General features: G+C 41.1%; 3 protein-coding genes across 3 annotated transcripts; 1 reads left to right on the forward strand and 2 right to left on the reverse strand.

Annotated features, from left to right (window-relative positions):
• Positions 1–73: 73 nt before the first annotated feature.
• Positions 74–5463, reverse strand: anapc7 (anaphase promoting complex subunit 7). The gene is made up of 11 exons (XM_080530811.1): positions 5263–5463; positions 3603–3789; positions 3296–3415; positions 3042–3153; positions 2772–2925; positions 2389–2531; positions 2148–2265; positions 1740–1936; positions 1314–1538; positions 1030–1180; positions 74–814 (listed from the first exon to the last, which is right to left on the reverse strand). The coding sequence occupies exons 1-11, from the start codon at positions 5361–5363 to the stop codon at positions 625–627; spliced, it is 1698 nt and encodes a 565-aa protein (XP_080386937.1). The 5' UTR covers positions 5364–5463; the 3' UTR covers positions 74–624.
• A 725-nt stretch (positions 5464–6188) lies between these two features.
• LOC308157367 (ubiquitin-conjugating enzyme E2 G1-like) lies at positions 6189–9998 on the forward strand. The gene is made up of 6 exons (XM_080530915.1): positions 6189–6333; positions 7222–7324; positions 7688–7785; positions 7926–8104; positions 8334–8434; positions 8588–9998. The coding sequence occupies exons 1-5, from the start codon at positions 6291–6293 to the stop codon at positions 8418–8420; spliced, it is 510 nt and encodes a 169-aa protein (XP_080387041.1). The 5' UTR covers positions 6189–6290; the 3' UTR covers positions 8421–8434; positions 8588–9998.
• A 2681-nt stretch (positions 9999–12679) lies between these two features.
• Positions 12680–16577, reverse strand: LOC308159279 (vitamin K-dependent protein C-like). The gene is made up of 9 exons (XM_080533038.1): positions 16410–16577; positions 15878–15960; positions 15296–15453; positions 15175–15199; positions 14741–14851; positions 14103–14243; positions 13796–13920; positions 13552–13669; positions 12680–13357 (listed from the first exon to the last, which is right to left on the reverse strand). Coding segments are annotated over exons 1-9 (1332 nt in total). The 5' UTR covers positions 16412–16577; the 3' UTR covers positions 12680–12788.
• Between the last annotated feature and the right edge of the window lie 1789 nt (positions 16578–18366).

Here is an 18366-nt window from a genome sequence, read left to right on the forward strand (position 1 = left end):
GCATGGCCTATCTAACATAATTCTGAGTTATGTAGGTGTTTGAGCACACAGACTACAGAAACCATGTGATGATTTTATTTTACATTTCCAAAATAATATATACAATGCGTTACATACAGTATAAACATTTGCATTGAAAAGGTTTAGTGACATTGTAGAGAATGTGAGCAATAAAATGACCACACGATTGACACTAATATCAAGAGAAAGGCCTTAAGTTATATGGAGATTGAGAGACAGGAAAGGGGTCACACCAATAGAATTATGTAAATACATGGAAATAAATGCAAATATCACAAAAATAAAGGAACACTTTAAACAGAAGATATGCAGACCACATATAGCAGGGAAACATGAGGCTGCACAACCTTCACCAAAACCTGACCATCAGAAAGTTCATCCAAGGAAGCGTAAACCTATGCGTACATCCCATCGAAGTAGAGGCTGCTACAGTGCCAATGTTGGCTTTGCCATGGTGATTCCTATAGAACCCTGGGATGCTAAGACAACCATTTTCAGTAGGTAACCAGTACACCATCAGCTAATAGCCCGTGACACCCATATGTGGTTTCTGACCCTCTTCCTCACCCTCTATGACCCTGGAGTCTCTGCGGTGGGCCTGGGTTACTGCATGCCAAACCACTGCTCCTGGTCTGCCCACTGGGCTGCCTCACTGTCGCTGCCCTCCAGGTCTCCATCCTCCCCACTGCCCTCCATGTCGTCCCCGTCCAGCTCCACCGTGGCATCGGTGGGGCTTTCCTCCTTCTCCATCTTCTGCATGCCTTCTAGAGACTTCTGGTCATTTGGGTCCAGGCTTAAGAGAGAGACGGTTAATATTAGATCAGCACCCACCAGTTGTGAAACACTGACTTGGAAACACCTATAGGAGGGTATTCTCAAGATGAAAAGTGCAAGATTGACATTACTGTATAAGATGAAAGGACTACGTAGCACATAGCATCATGACAGGCAAGTCATATGGTAGGGTATAAAATACCTAATACCTAAACACAAGGTGTAATGTATTACCTAAGTGCTATGCTGTATTGGTCCATTGCCTCTTGATAATCGTTGACCGCCACTAGGAAGTCCCCCAGCATTCTGTGCAGCACACAGTCACTCTGATTGGCCAAGGCATTTCGGAGAAGAGCAATACCTTCCTCATATTTCTGTTCCCGACCTTGAAAAGGAAAGCAAACGAAATCATTTCAAATCTTTTTAGTGTTAGTTTTGCTCTATTAGCAGATTTAACGGCTCTTAAAATCTCTCTAAAGCACAACAGCCGTGGGATAGGATGGGTGGGCTGAACATACTTAGCAGTTCTGCCTTTTTGACCACAGCCTTGGTGTAGTCAGGTCTCTGGGCCAGGGCCTTATCCAACAGGGTCTTGGCCTTCTCCTGGGTCACAGGGTCCTCCAGGCAGACTGTAGCCAGGATGGTCAGAGTCTGGGCGTTCGCTCCCAGGGTCTTGTAGATATTGTTGGCCATCCCCATTGCCTCACGGATGCCATTGGAAGCCAGGTAACAGTCAATCAAACCTGCAGGGGAGAGAAGTGACATTACTACCTGGCCTAAATACCATCAATAAGACAAGGAAGGAACCGTAAAAGGAACCATAATCTGATGTCTTCACTGCTTGAGGGTCAATGTTAGAGGAAGGGGAGGGGGGGGGGTTTACTAATCCCCAAAAACTCAAAGCAGTTCAAATGTTCAGGAGTTTAACAAGGAGGGGCGCTTGCCTTCGTAGCAGTCCAGACGGCAGGGAGCCAGGCGCATGGCTTCTCTGAAGTGGATGATGGCCTCCTGCACACGGCCCATGTTCCTCAGTGCTGCCCCCTTCAGGAGGAGGGCCTGCACACTGTTGCTGTTCAGTTGGATGGCCTTAGCCCCCAGGTAGAGGGCCCGGGAATACCGCTTACTGTAAAAGCTGTGACATCTGGGCAAGCAAAAACAGATATGATCACTAATGCATGCGACACCTACAGTTTTTAGTATACAGGTTATCTTGACACTACATTATTAATAATCTTTAGTTGTAATGTCTGAATAGAAAATAAAAACATTGACTGAATCTAAGATTCGGTGTTTCATTCACCTGGATCTTCTACACTCGCCAAATTCACATCTGATCAGTGAAGATGACTCACCCAGAAATGACCCATGGCTCTGCATGCTGGTCTGAGATGTTGAAGAGTCTTCCTCCCAGGACCTCAACATCCTCCAGGTGGCCCTCTCGGGCCATAAGATAGCCATATACATCCATGCCTAACAGCAAACACACAACAATGTAACGGAGAGAGCCCAGTAATGTATCATTTTCCAGTCATTTGCATCACTAGCGTTGCTCATCGTACATTTGAAAAGTGTACATGTGAATCTGCCCAGCACCTTTGATCAGATAAGGGTCCAGCATCTGGGCCTGCTCGAATTTCAAGATGGAGTTCTTGGTGTCGCCTGCTCTGAAGTATACGTCTGCCAGGCTCACCAGCAGGTCCACGTTGTCCCGCAGTAGAGACTTCTTCTCCAGAGAGCTGAGGGAGACGCAGAGAAACACAGCATCCACATGAGACACAGAGAAACAAAGCAGAGAAAAACAGCATCCACATGGCAGAGGGTCAGAAAAACACAGTGGGTCAGAAAAACACAGAGGGGCAGAAAAACACAGAGGGGCTGGGAGACACAGCAGCCACATGAGAGCAATAATGACACCTGAGATGACAATGATATTAATCACCTCGCAAGTGGTAATTCAATGCACTTAGTCTGCTCACCAGATGGTGTTGATGGCTCTGTGGTTGTCCCCCGCATGGATGAAAGCGTAAGCCTTGATCCACACAGACAGCCAGTCGAGGTTGGGAATACTCTGGATCACATCCATCGTCATGGAGGCCACCTCAGCTCCTTTGACTGACAGAGAGAGGAGACCTAGAGCAGGAGATGAAAGACAAGAGTTAATGTCAAAATAACAAGGGGGAGTTGGCATGTGTGTTTAATGCACCATAAAGAAAACATCAGTCAGTAGTGTGTCATTGGTCACATACCAATGATGGCATCCAGGGCCAGGGGACACTGTCTCAGGACCTCTTTGTAGCTTGTGACAGCAGAGCGCTCCTGACCAGCCTTCCTGTACAGGTTAGCCAGCATCATGTTGATCTGAGGGTGGAGAAGAAAACCTGTCATTCTTCAATTCCTAACAAGTCAAAGCTGATTTACATGACCTGATGTTGTGTACTCCGTGGTGATTGGGTAAGTACGTTGAGGCTTTCAGAAGGGGACCGTGAGAGGAGCAGCCTACCTTTGGGGTTCTCTGCCTAGATGGAATCCCATCAAGCACTGCGATAGCGTCTTTATCCAATTTCAAGATGGTGTAGCACTCCGCAATCTTGTACTTCACTTCGATCTCTGAGGGCAAACTCTGAAATAAAGAACAAAATGAATTGGTCAATTTAAACAGGTGCAGTTATTCCAGCACGATACTTTACCACAACATGTTTTCAGTCATCTGCAGGGAGGATCAGTGAAATATGCATGACTGTAGATATAAGATACAGTTGTTGGGGCTTAAACCAAGCATTTGAGTCACAATTGGGAGTCTTGAACACCTGTGATTGCATGGTGGATGCAGTCCCTCCTGTAGACGGACGCACTTTGGAAGTTTTGCTGAGCACTTTCTTCTGCTGCAGTGCCATACTGTACTTGCAGGCAGCGTTGCGGTACTCTTTATCATGGAAGATGGCATCTGCATGGTAAACCAACAGCTGGTACTTCTGAGACGGTGAGAACAGCTCTCTGAAATGGAGCAGATAAAACAACTCAACTCAACTGGTCAAGATGATCGGCTATCAAAGCAACAACAACAACAAAAATCTAGTCCTATTGATTGATTGATTGAAAACTTTATTAGAAGATTTGCAGAAGTAGGTACATGAAAGTACATATTACATACAAGGTCAACTAACAGGATAAAAACCCAAGAAAGCCACTGGCTTATTTCAATTGGGGTCCTTGATTCTCAATTCATCGTTACATGTAAGACAGACAAAAAAGCTAGTACTATCTACAAGATAATACAGACAAATAACTATTACTATCTACAAGATAAACACACATCCATCATGGGAAGAACAATACAACAAAACATAAGGTATGTACAGCGGGTAGGACAGGTGGGGACATACACCACAGGTGGGGGCGGGGGACAAAACACCAAGTATGTACAGTGGGTAGTTCGGGTCTTTTAATCTGATTTTTGATTTAGAGGGTCCAGTTACGGATTGCAGCCTCCTGTAAATGTTTTTTGAGAGTGGTTTTGAAGGTGGGCAGTGTTTTGCACTCCTTTAAGATTATAGGAAGGGCGTTCCACATTTTTACTGCATAGTTTGCAAACGAGTTTAACCCCTTGTTTGTGGTGCAACGCGGTTGAACGTGGTTCGTGGAGCTTCCTCTGGTGTTGTATGTGTGGACGTTGTTCACTTTTTGGAAGTATGTTGACAGGTACTTGGGTGTCTTTGTGGTGTAGCGTATCTTGAAGACCAGGCCCAGTGCAAGCTGCTGCACTCTGTCAACTACTCGTAGCCAATCAAGGCTCAAAAAATGAGCAGCGGTTAGATGTGTCCTAGGGTTGAGACCTAGCAGAAGCCTAACCAGTTTATTTTGGGCTGTCTGGAGTCTTGTTTTATGGGCCTTTGTGGTTCTATAGTACCATGATGTTACGGCATAGTCGAAGTGACATTGAATGAGAGCTCCTGATAGGGTCCTCAGTGTGTTTTTACTGACAAGTGAGGATATCCTGTACAAGAATCTAGTTCTATGGTTAACTTTTTTGATTACTTTTGCTGCCATTTTATCTCCGGAAAGATTTGCCTCTAAGATGGAGCCCAGGTATGTAATATCCTCTTTTCTTGTGATATTAATGTTACCCACTTTTATTTCTAAAGACACAATGTCACTACCACTAGTCAAAGGTACTAAAGCACTGCTTGTGTGACCGAGACAATCTCCCACATTTTACAAACAAGAAGTGTAGGGAGCAGAATCTAAGATTCATGTCACTGATTCAGTGATTGAGCCTTTTTTCTGATTCACGTAATCAACCAATACACTGGTGGCTAGTAGTACGTTACAACACTACGACATATGCGTTTGGAGTCATACATGTCTGAATAAGTTAGTTAGCCGTATATAGTTCGCTACAAGACGACCAACGTCCCATGGTTTCTGATGTAGTCACAGTAACAGTAGCTAGCTAGCTAGCAGACGTACGGGTTGTTGTTGCTCATTGTCAGCAACAAACTGCTCATTATCCGGACGTTGGAGTGAAGTCCCGCGGCGGCCATGTCCCGTACGTGATCTACGACGTTCATTTCGATGTATTATGATGGCTTGCTTTAAAATAAAAAATCGGACAATGTCAAGTTTACGATTGCGTTGTTTAAAAAGCTAACAAGCTACCAACTGCGATGTATCAAATATGGCGCCGTAAGGTAGTGGCGATCTGAAGGACCCAGTCAGAGAACTACGGCCCACCCTTTTCTTGAAGTGTGCACTTGATTTATGCACACTCACCACATGGATGGAAAACATGGTTAGATTTTTAAATGATCAGATTAAAAGCATAAGTGTAAATCGTAATAAATATATGTATATATATGTGAGGGTATGAGGGAACCCAGTGCAGCAGATAAGGTCTCACACTCTTTTATTAAATCATCAGAACGCACACAGATCATGATAATAATAACATGGAAAAATTATGTTCTTCGTTTAGAGTTTGCAATGACAGCAGCTGATGATCTACGACTTGTCACTATAGTTGTTGCCATACAAGTGCTACATACATTTTTCAGATGACATACATTTTTACAATATTTTATTTCTACTTCTATTTCTATTTCTATTTCTATTTCTAAGTATCTGATTCAGGAGAAGTCTAGCCAGCATAATACCGTAATACCCATAATAAACATAATACCGTAATAATACCCATAATAAACACAATACCGTAATACCCATAATAAACATAACACCGTAATAATACCCATAATAAACACAATACCGTAATACCCATAATAAACATAACACCGTAATAATACCCATAATAAACACAATACCGTAATACCCGTAATAAATATAACACCGCCCCACGCATGCGCTCGAGTCTACCACAATCCTGTCAAAACACAGAGGGGGGCTGCTAGCAATCAAGGGGAGTTGAGGCCAATTTCATTTTTGTTTGTCTCGTAGTATTTGGCGATACAACGTTTATTTATTTTTGTTTGAGCCCACATACCATGACTGAACAATCAGCATTACTTCTTCGAAAGCAATTGGCAGGTAAGATAAGAGGCCAGCGTTAGCTTCTAGATAGCCTGACGAGCTAGCGCAAGCTAACAGCAGCATCAGCATCTGTCGGGTTCACCGAGGGCAGCCTGTCTGTTTGTTTACTTCAGGTTCAGAGGCTCCTTGGAAGCACTGTTTGGTTGTCAGTGAATTATTGTGAGAGTGACTGTCACTAAAACCATCTACATCACTCATCACTCGTAACCAGTCACCAAACTAGTGATTGCAGGAATGAAAACGTCCTGGCTTTTACCATAGCGTGCTGTACAGCAGCTAGCTAGCTTACTGTTGTTGGGTGAATAACCGAGCTATATGGAAATATGTTAAGATCTAGCCAGTTCTGTCCTAATTTGACATTAAATCTCGTGTCATCTGTACATTATACTCGGCTGATTTAGCCTAGTCAATCACGTTGACTAGCTAGGTTACCAGCAGTGCAATTTCAGCAGTTGGCTAGCTGTGGAACAAAGGAATAATCAGCCCCATCTGTCAGGGCTTCCTGGGAAAAACACATTTATTATGGTGCTGAAGTTACACGCACTCACTATGCACTATAACTCACTACACACCCATTTACTAATTGTAATCAAGAGGTTTCACGCTATTTCTAAGCCTATAACATTTATTATGGTTTTGACGTAATTCTTGAGGTTGCTGTGTGTCAGAGACAGTTTCAGTAAACAGTCAAATCAATTGCAAATGTGATTCGCTATAGATTGGATAATTCATTAATTTGCACTGGCACAATCATTGATAGATACCTGTCAGTTTTTATTTGCAAGTAAATAACACTATGATAGTAACTATCTGTCTCTTAATACTTTGTGTTTTATTTGTTAATAACTAGGCCATAGTTTGTAACCACATGTCTTTCTATTTCAGAGCTTAATAAGAACCCAGTGGAGGGCTTTTCAGCTGGCCTGATAGATGACGAGGACATATACAAATGGGAGGTTGTCATCATAGGGCCACAAGACACCCTTTTGTAAGTTAGTTAGGAAATCAATTCTACATGTAGTAGTGGTGTAGAGATTCCAGTGACCAACAATATTTGTTTATTTCTCAGAAATGTCACAATTGTTCAATTGTGTGAATACAATTTATAAAGATGATGTTAAAGTGACATACTGAGGAGTGCACCATTTGAGAATAGTCTCAGCCAGGTGACAGATATGGGCTGTATTCGTAAATCTGCTCTGAGAGCCGGAGCGCACACTGGGTTCAACGTCATAAAGGGACCAAGTTATTTGATTGGACAAGAGGCATTCCATGAGTGCTGATCAGATTCCAGAGCAAATTTACGAACATGGATGATGATGGCTTTTTCTGTTTGTCTTTTTTGTTGTAGTGAAGGTGGGTTTTTTAAAGCTTACCTGACCTTTCCCTATGATTATCCACTACGGCCTCCCAAGATGAAGTTCATCACTGAAATCTGGCACCCTAATGGTAAACTTACCAACATTTTCTGATTATATTATGAAATAATGACCATTGATATTCAGAACTGTCATTGTTAACAGCTGCTGGATAGGTGAAAGCAATATGGTTGAAACTCTACATACATACATGTTATGTGTCTTCCTCAGTGGCAAAGAATGGGGATGTGTGCATCTCAATTTTGCATGAACCCGGAGAGGACAAGTTTGGCTATGAGAAGCCAGAGGAGCGTTGGCTTCCCATCCACACTGTAGAGACAATTATGATCAGTGTGATCTCAATGCTGGCAGACCCCAATAGTGATTCACCTGCTAATGTGGATGCAGCGGTGAGTGTCTCCTCCTTCCAGTCCAACCTCAGGCCACACTCACCAATGGCCCCTGTCTGTCTGTAATTGACAGTATTAGTAATGCATATTGTAGTGCAAATAAAAGTTAGTGAGTATAGAGATGATTTTAACGCATTGTGTGTTACAACTGTTTTGGTGAGTTCAACGATACCTTGTCCTAATCATCAATGGTGCAACTGATATTCCAAAAATGTATCTGGTTCCACAGAAAGAGTGGAGGGAGGACCCGAATGGTGAATTCAAGAGGAAGGTGGCTCGCTGTGTACGGAAAAGTCAGGAGATGGCATTTGATTAGAACCTGGCTCTATGGTAAAGTTCCAAAGTAATAGCCTCATCACCTGTCATTTGGGCTTCACTCACTTGTTGTTATCTAAATGAATTTGGAACTGTTTGAACTGTGTCTAATTGCATACTTGGTTGTGGAAGAAAATATTAACTACTTTTACTCCTATACTTTTTCAGCTAAAGAAAATGGCTTCAGAAGGAAAATAGTCAGTTCAGCGAAAGGCTTTTGCACCCCTTCTTTTGCCAATCAAGGGATTTGGTCGACCAGCCACTTTTTTTTTCCTGAAAAGGTTAATGTTTTTCTTAAGAGGAATTAATGTGAGAAACCTACCAGCGAAAATGTATCTCCATTACCTACCTGGAATTGTATATTTAATTTTATTTATTTTGAAAATATAATGTAAGATATGTCACTACTGTAAATTAACTTGCTTTTTTATCTGCTGCTGAACAGTTTCTACTTTATACCAGGTTTCTTATGCAATTTAGTGGATGTTTGTTGTGCTTGAAGACTATAAAACACATGAAAGCCAGTTCTCTATATTAGGTTATTATCACTAATCCTCTCATCCTCATCATCAATCACCCCCTTTCTGATGTTGGCCTGCCTGCAAAACCCTGTCTGAGATGTTTTTGTCGTTCAACACTGTCACGTAATCACTGCTGCCTTATGTTAGTCATACCTTCTCATGGAGGTGTTGCTCTCCCAGGAGGATTTGAGTGTGCTTGTTGATGAAGACTCTGCCCTCTCTACTTGGATAATCAAGATGTCTGTTACCAATCATGTCACAGTCAAGTCAGAGGTCCTTCTCACTCTGGTTTAATTCTAGACTTTTTCAAACCAACCAAAAAGTTGTTCGACACTAATAATGAAGCTGTGATTATTCAGTGGTTTACTGGCATCTGAATTTACCTCAACTTGAAAGGATTAGACATGTGTTGGAGCTTTTATGGTTGTTTGATTTTTCCATAGTGTTACATTTAAAGTGGTATCAACATAGTTAATCCCAGATTAGTCCCAGATTAGTCTTCCCCTTTCAGTGAATGTGTACAATAGTTATGTGATCAGATGTGCAATCGCGTCCACTCATACATGTAGATTCTGGTTTGTGTATTTCGATGATATGTTTACAAAAACGTAGGCACTCTAAAGTTCAGTCATTGATACAGCCTCTGATTGACAATATTGTTTGCTCTAAATGTGATTGAAGTCTCATGATAATAGCCACCTTTCTACACTTGGTGAAACCAGGCTATGATATTGAGGTGTGGAGTTAGTAAAGTGTACAGTATGCAGAAGCTAACTCTAAAGTGTGTTATGAAATTGGATTTTACTGATCAAAGATATGTGGTTTCATGTGTTATTCTGAAAGAATGAACATTTACAGAACTATGTTGCATGTTGATTTTATTTAAGATGATGCACAATCAATGTTTGAATGAGGGTTGGGGTCGAGTTGAATTTCAAGTCATTCATTGCAAGAAGTGTGTCAATGCAATTAATGAATAAACAAATCTTCATGTAAATCAATGGGCAACTTTCAATTCATGAATTGTATTTCAATTTTCTTATTGCATTCAGTGAATCGAAATCCAAGTTCACCTCAACCCTAGTTTGAATTGTGGCGCGGTGATGCTACGGGTTTGATAAGTCCACTTTGTTTTGATCATGTTCAAGTTGACCGTTAGAGCCACCATAAAGCCTACACAAAATCATCATAACCAATGTTATCATAGCCATGACTGATATTTCAAGGCTGTCAAATGACTAAACACATATGGCACCGCACATGCAATAATTTGCTTGCCAGCAAGTCCTCTATGTTTTGATTCCATACCAGAGCAAATATTAATGAATATTGTGTACAATTGATGGAATTCTGTAGGCTTTATGGCACTTCATTGTTTACCTTTTTACTATTTGAATTTGCTAACCTATCATGACCTCCTCCACAGACCGGTGTTCACTGTATTTGCACAAGAAACTCAGTGCATTTGAAACATCATGAAGCAATACACTCAGAAAATAGCAGTGGTGTTTTTCCAGGTAAACCTGTTATCTCACCCTTTCCTCTTATTTGTTGTTGTTTACCACTTTATGTTAATGCAATGTGTATTTGACATGCAGCTCAATAAAATGTGTTACCTGTCATATGGATGTCACTTGTTATTGTGTGCTGCCTGTGTCTGTCCAGATGAGAAGATCTAAGTGCCGTCAATGAAATGACATCGGTGAAGTAGTGAATGCCATTTTCACAAAATGTAAACTCTTTGAACACCAGTAGACGGCGCTGGATTGGGCCGACATTCCGCTCTTGATCACGGAACAATGAAGAGGGTAACACTTGTGTTTTAGGCAGTACACATTCAGTTCACCTCTGTCGCTTACAAATTCACTACCATGAGAAAACAGGTTACGTTCGTCGAGGAAATAGGAAAAGGAGGGCATCTGGTAAAACGAGGTGGTAGGTCTGTCTCAAGGTAGGATTGTAAAATGAGATAATCTGTTACCTCTGCTAGGGAAATTAAGTCTGTATTGTTGTTTTGTTTTTAAAGATGATATTTACAGTCCTAAAGCTATTTATTTATTTTCGATTGGTTTCAAATAATGTTGATATAATTTAATTGTAGGTCTGCTGAATCCAGTAACTCCTACAAACATGGACACGAGGGTATGTACAGTATATACAGCATGGAGATGTTTTACTATGATGCATGCTTCCAGGGTGTGCATGTTTCCGTTGTGAGAGATGTTTGTGTTTCTAAATATAACCTATATGCTCCTCCATGGAGTGTGCTGTCTCATTCTTGAAATGCAATACTTGTTGACATGTAAATAGACACCAGAGAGGCCATGGCATACAGCTCATGGAGAACCTCTCCTAGTGTGTTGTGTTAGGTAATTCAGCTATAACAAATGTGTTAGACTCCATGTCAATTAGCTGAAACATGATGATTAATTTGATGTACAAACATAACCTGATTTTCAAACTGATCGTAGGAAAGAGAAAAGTAAACATTGTTGGTGAATGCTTTTAGAGACTTGACAACAGTCCTGTCTTTACCACAGATTCTGAGCGTGTGCATACTGAACAAAACATCAGCATGGAGCAGCCCAGGACAGCACATTTCAAGGTCCCTGACAACCAGCAGATAAAAACCATACACATTCCCAAGTCTATGATTACTGCACCATTTCTACAGGTAACAGCATATCAGCAGATTTATTTATTATTATATTACATTTCATGAAAATATCCCAGAATGAATAGAATGTGAAAAGGATTATTTTTGTTGTCCTGTGGCACATGTATGTGTCCTCCAGACTGATGATGATAGATATAATTTAAATGCGTACATTTAATATAAAATATAATATAACATTTTATTAATGTTCCAGCATCCATCCCTCACAACTGGGCAGAAACGCTACATCTACAGTATTGCAAATGTCTACAGTACTGAACACATGAGAAGACTGATGAAACAGCACTATCTCAATGTGCTGCACAAGTGTATTAAATCAGGTGTGTTGTAATTTCAGTTACTTCAAAATGGAAGATGGGGAACTATAGCCCATCTCTCATAATGTGTACCCTTTCCCTCAAGGTCATAATTCCATGGATGGAACTAGGAATACTTCTGGAGATCGTGTTCATAACGAGAGGCCCATGTTCAAGATGGACCATGAAAGAGATTCTGGATCTCGGACAAAGCCAAATGGACAGAGAAGAAGCTCAACAGAACACCCCAAAGTTATTCTCCCAAAAATTGCTATCAATCAGAATGGGTGAGAGGAGAGAGGTTTTTAGATGGCATCTAATTGTTTGATGTGATCTTTTATCTGGCAGTTTACAATATTATTCTGACAACATATAGTTTTTATTCATTTTGATGAATTTTAAATTTGATTTAAAATTACCTTTTTTGTGTGTGATTTCTAACCTTTTATTAAAGTGTATGTAGCTGGCCCCTGTGATATGTAGTATGAAATAGTAACAAAACAGACTGCGGTATGATTAGGCAGGGCTTCAAGGGCTCAATATTACTCTTCTATCCCTTTAAGAAAGTTGAACGTTAATCTCATTGGCAATTGAAGATTCTTTCTCTGACAATTGTGGGAAAATATTGCTGTCCATCATGAAGTGTGGGTAAGGATGAAGACAATGACTCTGGATATGTTACCTAAGGCCTGCTTTTTCAACTGCATCTCTTTGTCTGTAAAGATTAAAGAATAATGAGTCCGCTTTGTAAGGTGGACAAAACCAGTGAAATTTGAGAGGTCGTCGATTTATTTCATGAATGTATACATCTCTGACCTTAGACATATTCAGAGGAGGGTGGAGGTGGGACTGGATGAACAGGGAAAGGATTTGTCTCATGGATGGGCCCTGTCCCACCCTTCCTGCACACTCTTAATCCATTCCATGTAGTTGGACACCTTAGTGTAGACGCCAAATTTGTTTGCGTTGCCACAGCCCAACTCACCCCACGACACCAAGCCGAGGAGGTACCAGGTGTTCCGGAACAGGGTGACCATGGGTCCCCCGCTGTCACCCTCGCAGGCGTCCTGCGGGCGACCCAGCGTGCCGGCACACAGCATGTTCTCTGTCACGTTGGTGGTCATCTGGCGGGAGCACACGTCATGTTCCACTAGTGGAAGCTTCACGAAGTTGAGGGCGGAGCTGTAGCGGCGGGCGGTGTGCCTCTTCTTGCCCCAGCCCGTCACCACCGTTGTGGTGTTTTTGAGGTGCAGCACACGCTCAGCCAGGGAGCGCCCGGGGAGGCATGCAGGCAGGATGTATTTGGAGAAGGGAACAGGGGAGGACAGGCGCAGCAAGGCAATGTCATTGTCGTACGTGAGTTTGTTGTAGTGTGGATGTGGAAAGAATTGGGATATTGGCAGGGTCACCTTAGACTGCTCCGCCTTGTTACGCTCGTACTCACCTACACACATCAATAAAGAGTTGGTTGTGACATGACAGGAGGGCCTGCATTTGTCCTGGTCAGGAAAAATCTATACTACTACTAAAATAATAATAATAATAATAATAATATTAACAACAACAATTGATTGCATTTCTAGATGATCAATGCGCTCACATCGCTCACATGTTATTCAACACAACTACTGTACTTACCAAGTGTGACGCTGAAGCGAAAACTTGTAGCTGTGCAATGGGCTGCAGTAAGCACCCAGTTCTGGTCAATCAGGACCCCCCCACAGTGAAACTTCCCTTGTGCGTTCGATACGAGAACCTGGGAGGCAGACACACACACATACATAAAACATTTTTTTAATCTTAAGCAACAGCCAGACATTGCATTAAAAAAAAAAGAATAGTGGGCAGCTCCTTTTATACCAGAGTAGTGAGAGAATAGTACCTGCCAGGGGCTCTCTCCCTTTAGGCCCACCTCTCCCCCCACCACCCAGGGTTGGAGACCCGTTAGGGCCTTATAGGTGGTATAGGAGTTTTTCGTTATCAGCACTTGCCCACAGGAGTTATTATCTAAATCCAATGAAGTATATGAAGAGAAAAATGTATAAACACACAAACATTGTAGAGTCAGACACCTTTGAAGAGATACACCACACACACACACACACACACACACACACACACGCACACGCACACACGACTGCAACTTAGAGATAAACAGATACCAATAGAGGAGATCAATAGTAATTCACCTATGGGGATGCAGCGTCTTGAGTTCACATGGAGACGGTATCCCTTGACACAACTACAAGTCCGTCTCAGACCATCTTCACTCACTGTGCACTCTTGGTCACAACCACCATTGTCAATTGAGCAATTAGTGACTGTGGTGGCTGGAACAAAAAAAGAACCCTCAAGGTCAGGACACATCACAGACATATCAGGTTCATTACTACTATCGGCTGCCTTCTGTGTCCCTTTCACAGATTGTATTTTGTATGATAAAATACTAAATCTGATAATGACATACCTAATGATATTTCTATATTGTTATAATGTGATTTTGGACAAGGTGTTTTTGGAAGAATATATATAGAGATCGTTTAATTTTTTATGTCAATTATGAATGACATGACTTGCGTCCCTCAATCCAACGTCCACCCTGTTTCAGAAACTAAACTTTCCCTGTATGTCATTTAACTATTCCTTCATTCAAAATGTATGTATTATATAATTTATTTTCCCTTAATTTCCAGGAATAATAACTAACACAAACAGATACAATGCAGCACACGCACACACACACACACACACACACACACACACACACACGCACACACACACACACACACACACACACACACACGTACAGATGGTGTCAGGGACTCACGCAGGTTGCAGGTTTTCCCTTCAAAACCTGGATGACAGTCGCAGTTGTAGTCCTGAAGGAGGTCCACACAGTCCCCATTCACACAGAGATTTGGAATACACTGGTTTCCGTCTAAGACACATCACATCCAGATTTAATGCATGTGCGTCTTTTATGATCTTTAAATAGCCATAGTACAGACAGGGGGAGACTTGTCTGCAAGTCATAGGACAGAAACTTGAAAAGCTGTGTCTGAGAGGTAAATCATGTTTCTGATCAGAGAAAATGATAGTGAACCTGTATTGGTAGAAAACAATCTGTACAAACTATTGTATTACAATAAAAATGCAGTGTATCACGCTTGCTTGATGAATAACCTTGACTGATACCTGGAAACTTGCTTTATCTCTAGATTGTCACCTGTCATTTCAGATCCAAAGACTTCACTGACCTACCCATATATAATGTCCAGAATTCCACCTGTAAGCAAATGAAAGCAAAAAAACTGTTCATGAATCTATTCATACTCATGACACAGCTTCCTACACTGTAAATGGAATAGACAAAACACCTTACTGTGGCCTTCGTGGTTTTGAAGATCTCCTTCGCTTCTTCAAGGTCACACTTCTCTTCATAGCACTCACGCTCTAGAGATGGGGGCTTCAGTTCCTCCAGGAAGCTGTTGGCCCTTTTAGAACGCAGAAGCATGTGGGCCTCAGGACCACGAGAAAACACTGCCAAACAGAACCACAACTATTACAGATAGGCTTCAGGACCACATGAGAACACTACCAAACAGAACCACAACTATGACATATGGGCCTCAGAGAAAACTGCCAAACAGAACCACAACTATTACATATGGGCCTCAGGGCCACACGAGAACACTACCAAACAGAACCACAACTATTACAGTAGACTGGAAAACCACTGAGAGATAAAGATATTCAGTGTTCTAGGAGGACTTGAGTACTGTATGTACCACTTGACTGTGCCATAGAAAGAACACACTTTACAGTGCACAAGAAGTAGAACTAGAACAAGAACAAGAACAAGAACAATACAAGAATATCTTGTACAATGGCCACTATTGAAACACAAGCATAATTGGCATACAGTATACACATGATTTTAATTAAATAATGATACATTGATTACCTGATATGCTGAGAGCTGACGCCGCCCACAAAAGCAGAACCACAGAAACACAGAGGAAGAGCCTGCCCATGGCAACTACAGACCTGCAGTCAACAGAAGAGTGAATACATCATAGTGGTAAATAAGTAGCCTATATGTTTTGTTTTTTTATGTTTGCCATACGTTTACACTCTGAATTAACACAAGTTTAAGCTCTCAGAGTTAATAAGTGGCCAAGTAAAAACACAGCTCTCATACCAGGTAGTGAATAAAACCAACAAGCTAGGCTCTAGGAACAGGATAAAATAAGAAACAGAGTAATAAGGTATTTGAGTTATAAACATGTATTTGTGTCCTGTTTTCCTATGCTCCTGGTTACAAAGCTCTGCATCTTTGTTTGTGAAATATTTATTGAAGTTTGATTCTCTAACAAACTAGCATCTTTCCAAATGATTGGATACAATACAATACTATAATTTAAGATATTCAGATTAGAAAGAGCAATGTCAGAAGATAGAAGAAATAATTATTAAATGTAAAAAAAAATACTTACATTTTGAAAAACTAGCCAGAACAGGACCAATAGATGTTTCAACTGTGTTAATACAGTTATTCCCGATCGTTTTGATGCTATTATCATTCAACTTTCAAAACTCTTAACACAAAACTCACAGCTGACAACACTTCACTAACATGGCCAGTCTAAAGTTCAAAACCCTCCACTCCACAGTGCACTCATTTTCATTGAGACCTCCAAAATAAACATTTATTGTGAAATGCCATAAGAACATTTTGCTTAATCATTAACACAAAGATAATCATAGATTCACTGTTGTTTTAACAAACAGTTCATCCAATTGCAAACAATGCATGATACATTCTTCAAAAATGGTCTTTATGGAGTGCCAAATAGTATTACTGTAGCCTAATAAAAAAGTTTATTCGTATTAGACTACTTTTCCAAGTTGAGTAAAAATTGTAATGTACTGTAGCCAGGGTGTAATGTACTGTAATGTTCTGTAGCCAGGGTGTGGCAGAGCTGTCACACTGATGTCAGTCTTCTAGTTAAATCCTTAGGCCTATGCATATGGTACCATTGAAGAAATTGTGTGTACATGTCATTTTTATCCCTCTTATCTTTATGCTATTATCTACCTACAGTACTGCTGTATCCAACTGACCAAAACACCGCACATTTCAATTCATATATAAATGAAATTCTAAGCAACCTAAGTATTGTAACATTGCATTGCACTACAGCATAACTTCAGGTGGTTTAAAAAAAAAAAAAAAAAAAATATGTTCAACCTCCCCAAATGTTCTCATGTCACCCCTCCTCCTCCTGCACTGGCTCTCGATAGCAGCTCGCATCAGATTCAAGACCCTGGTGCTTGCCTACCAGGCAGCTAAGGGGACAGCCCCTGCCTACTTGCAGGCAATGGTCACCCCCCAAACTTCAGCCCATTCCCTCCGCTCCTCCACCTCTGCTGGCCGCCACCTCTACACCTACATGGCAGTCGCACTGCCCGGTCAAGTCTCTTCACTACACTGGCTCCCCGCTGGTGGAATGAGCTTCCCACGGCTGTCAGAACTGCAGAGTCACTACCCATCTTCCGTCGGAGACTGAAGACCCATCTACCCCCCAGCACTGTGTCTCCTGAGACACCCGCTTTCCCCTTTACTGTGTCCCCTATGACTTCTACTGCCCCCCTTGTACTGTCTCTCTGTTCTCCAGTGTCTATATATATATACAGTATATATAATTTTTTTAAAAGGCCCCTGGCCTGAGCTAGATTACTCTTCCTGATATGACTGGTGGATTGATGATTCACTTGCTTAGTCAAATGTATTGATTGTAAGTCACTTTGGAATAAGCCTTTTGCTAAATGCCAAAAATGTAAATGTAAATGTAAATATATAATTAAGGCAATTAAGGGAGCAAGGGTTAATCTCAAATTTGCTACACATCTCTGTTATGGCACTGTGTCAAAGCACACTAACTTGAGATTGATTAGACTAACAATGACTGACATTTGTCACTGACAGTGGCTGACATTTGGTACATATTAATTTGCATGTAGCTGTGTATTTTTAGAAGTATGATCTTGTCCTTAGTAAACTTTGCAGGGTCTGGTACAAGCATACTGTGCAACAATCTTCGTGTCAATCTGACTTGCAGTTCAAGATTTGTGTGTTATTTTTTAACATAAAACAATGGCTGGAAATGCAGAATATTGAGTGGCATGTTCGAATTTGGATTATAATAATAATGATTATACTGTCACACCAAGTTTCACATTAATTGGCCGACACATTAATTGGCCGACATAGCCTCATTTGCATATTTCATTAATTATGTTGATGATTAATGTAGTGTGGTAATTTTTTAGGGTATGCTACTTTTCGTTCTCAAACTTGTTAGGGACTGGTACATACTTATTACCAAGTGTTATGTGACTTGTGTATATTTGAAGAAGATTTTTAAAACATGTTTTTCACAAAATTCAGAA

Source organism: Nansenia antarctica (assembly GCF_963989245.1).
Source record: "Nansenia antarctica genome assembly, chromosome: 5".
NCBI lineage: Eukaryota > Metazoa > Chordata > Actinopteri > Argentiniformes > Microstomatidae > Nansenia > Nansenia antarctica.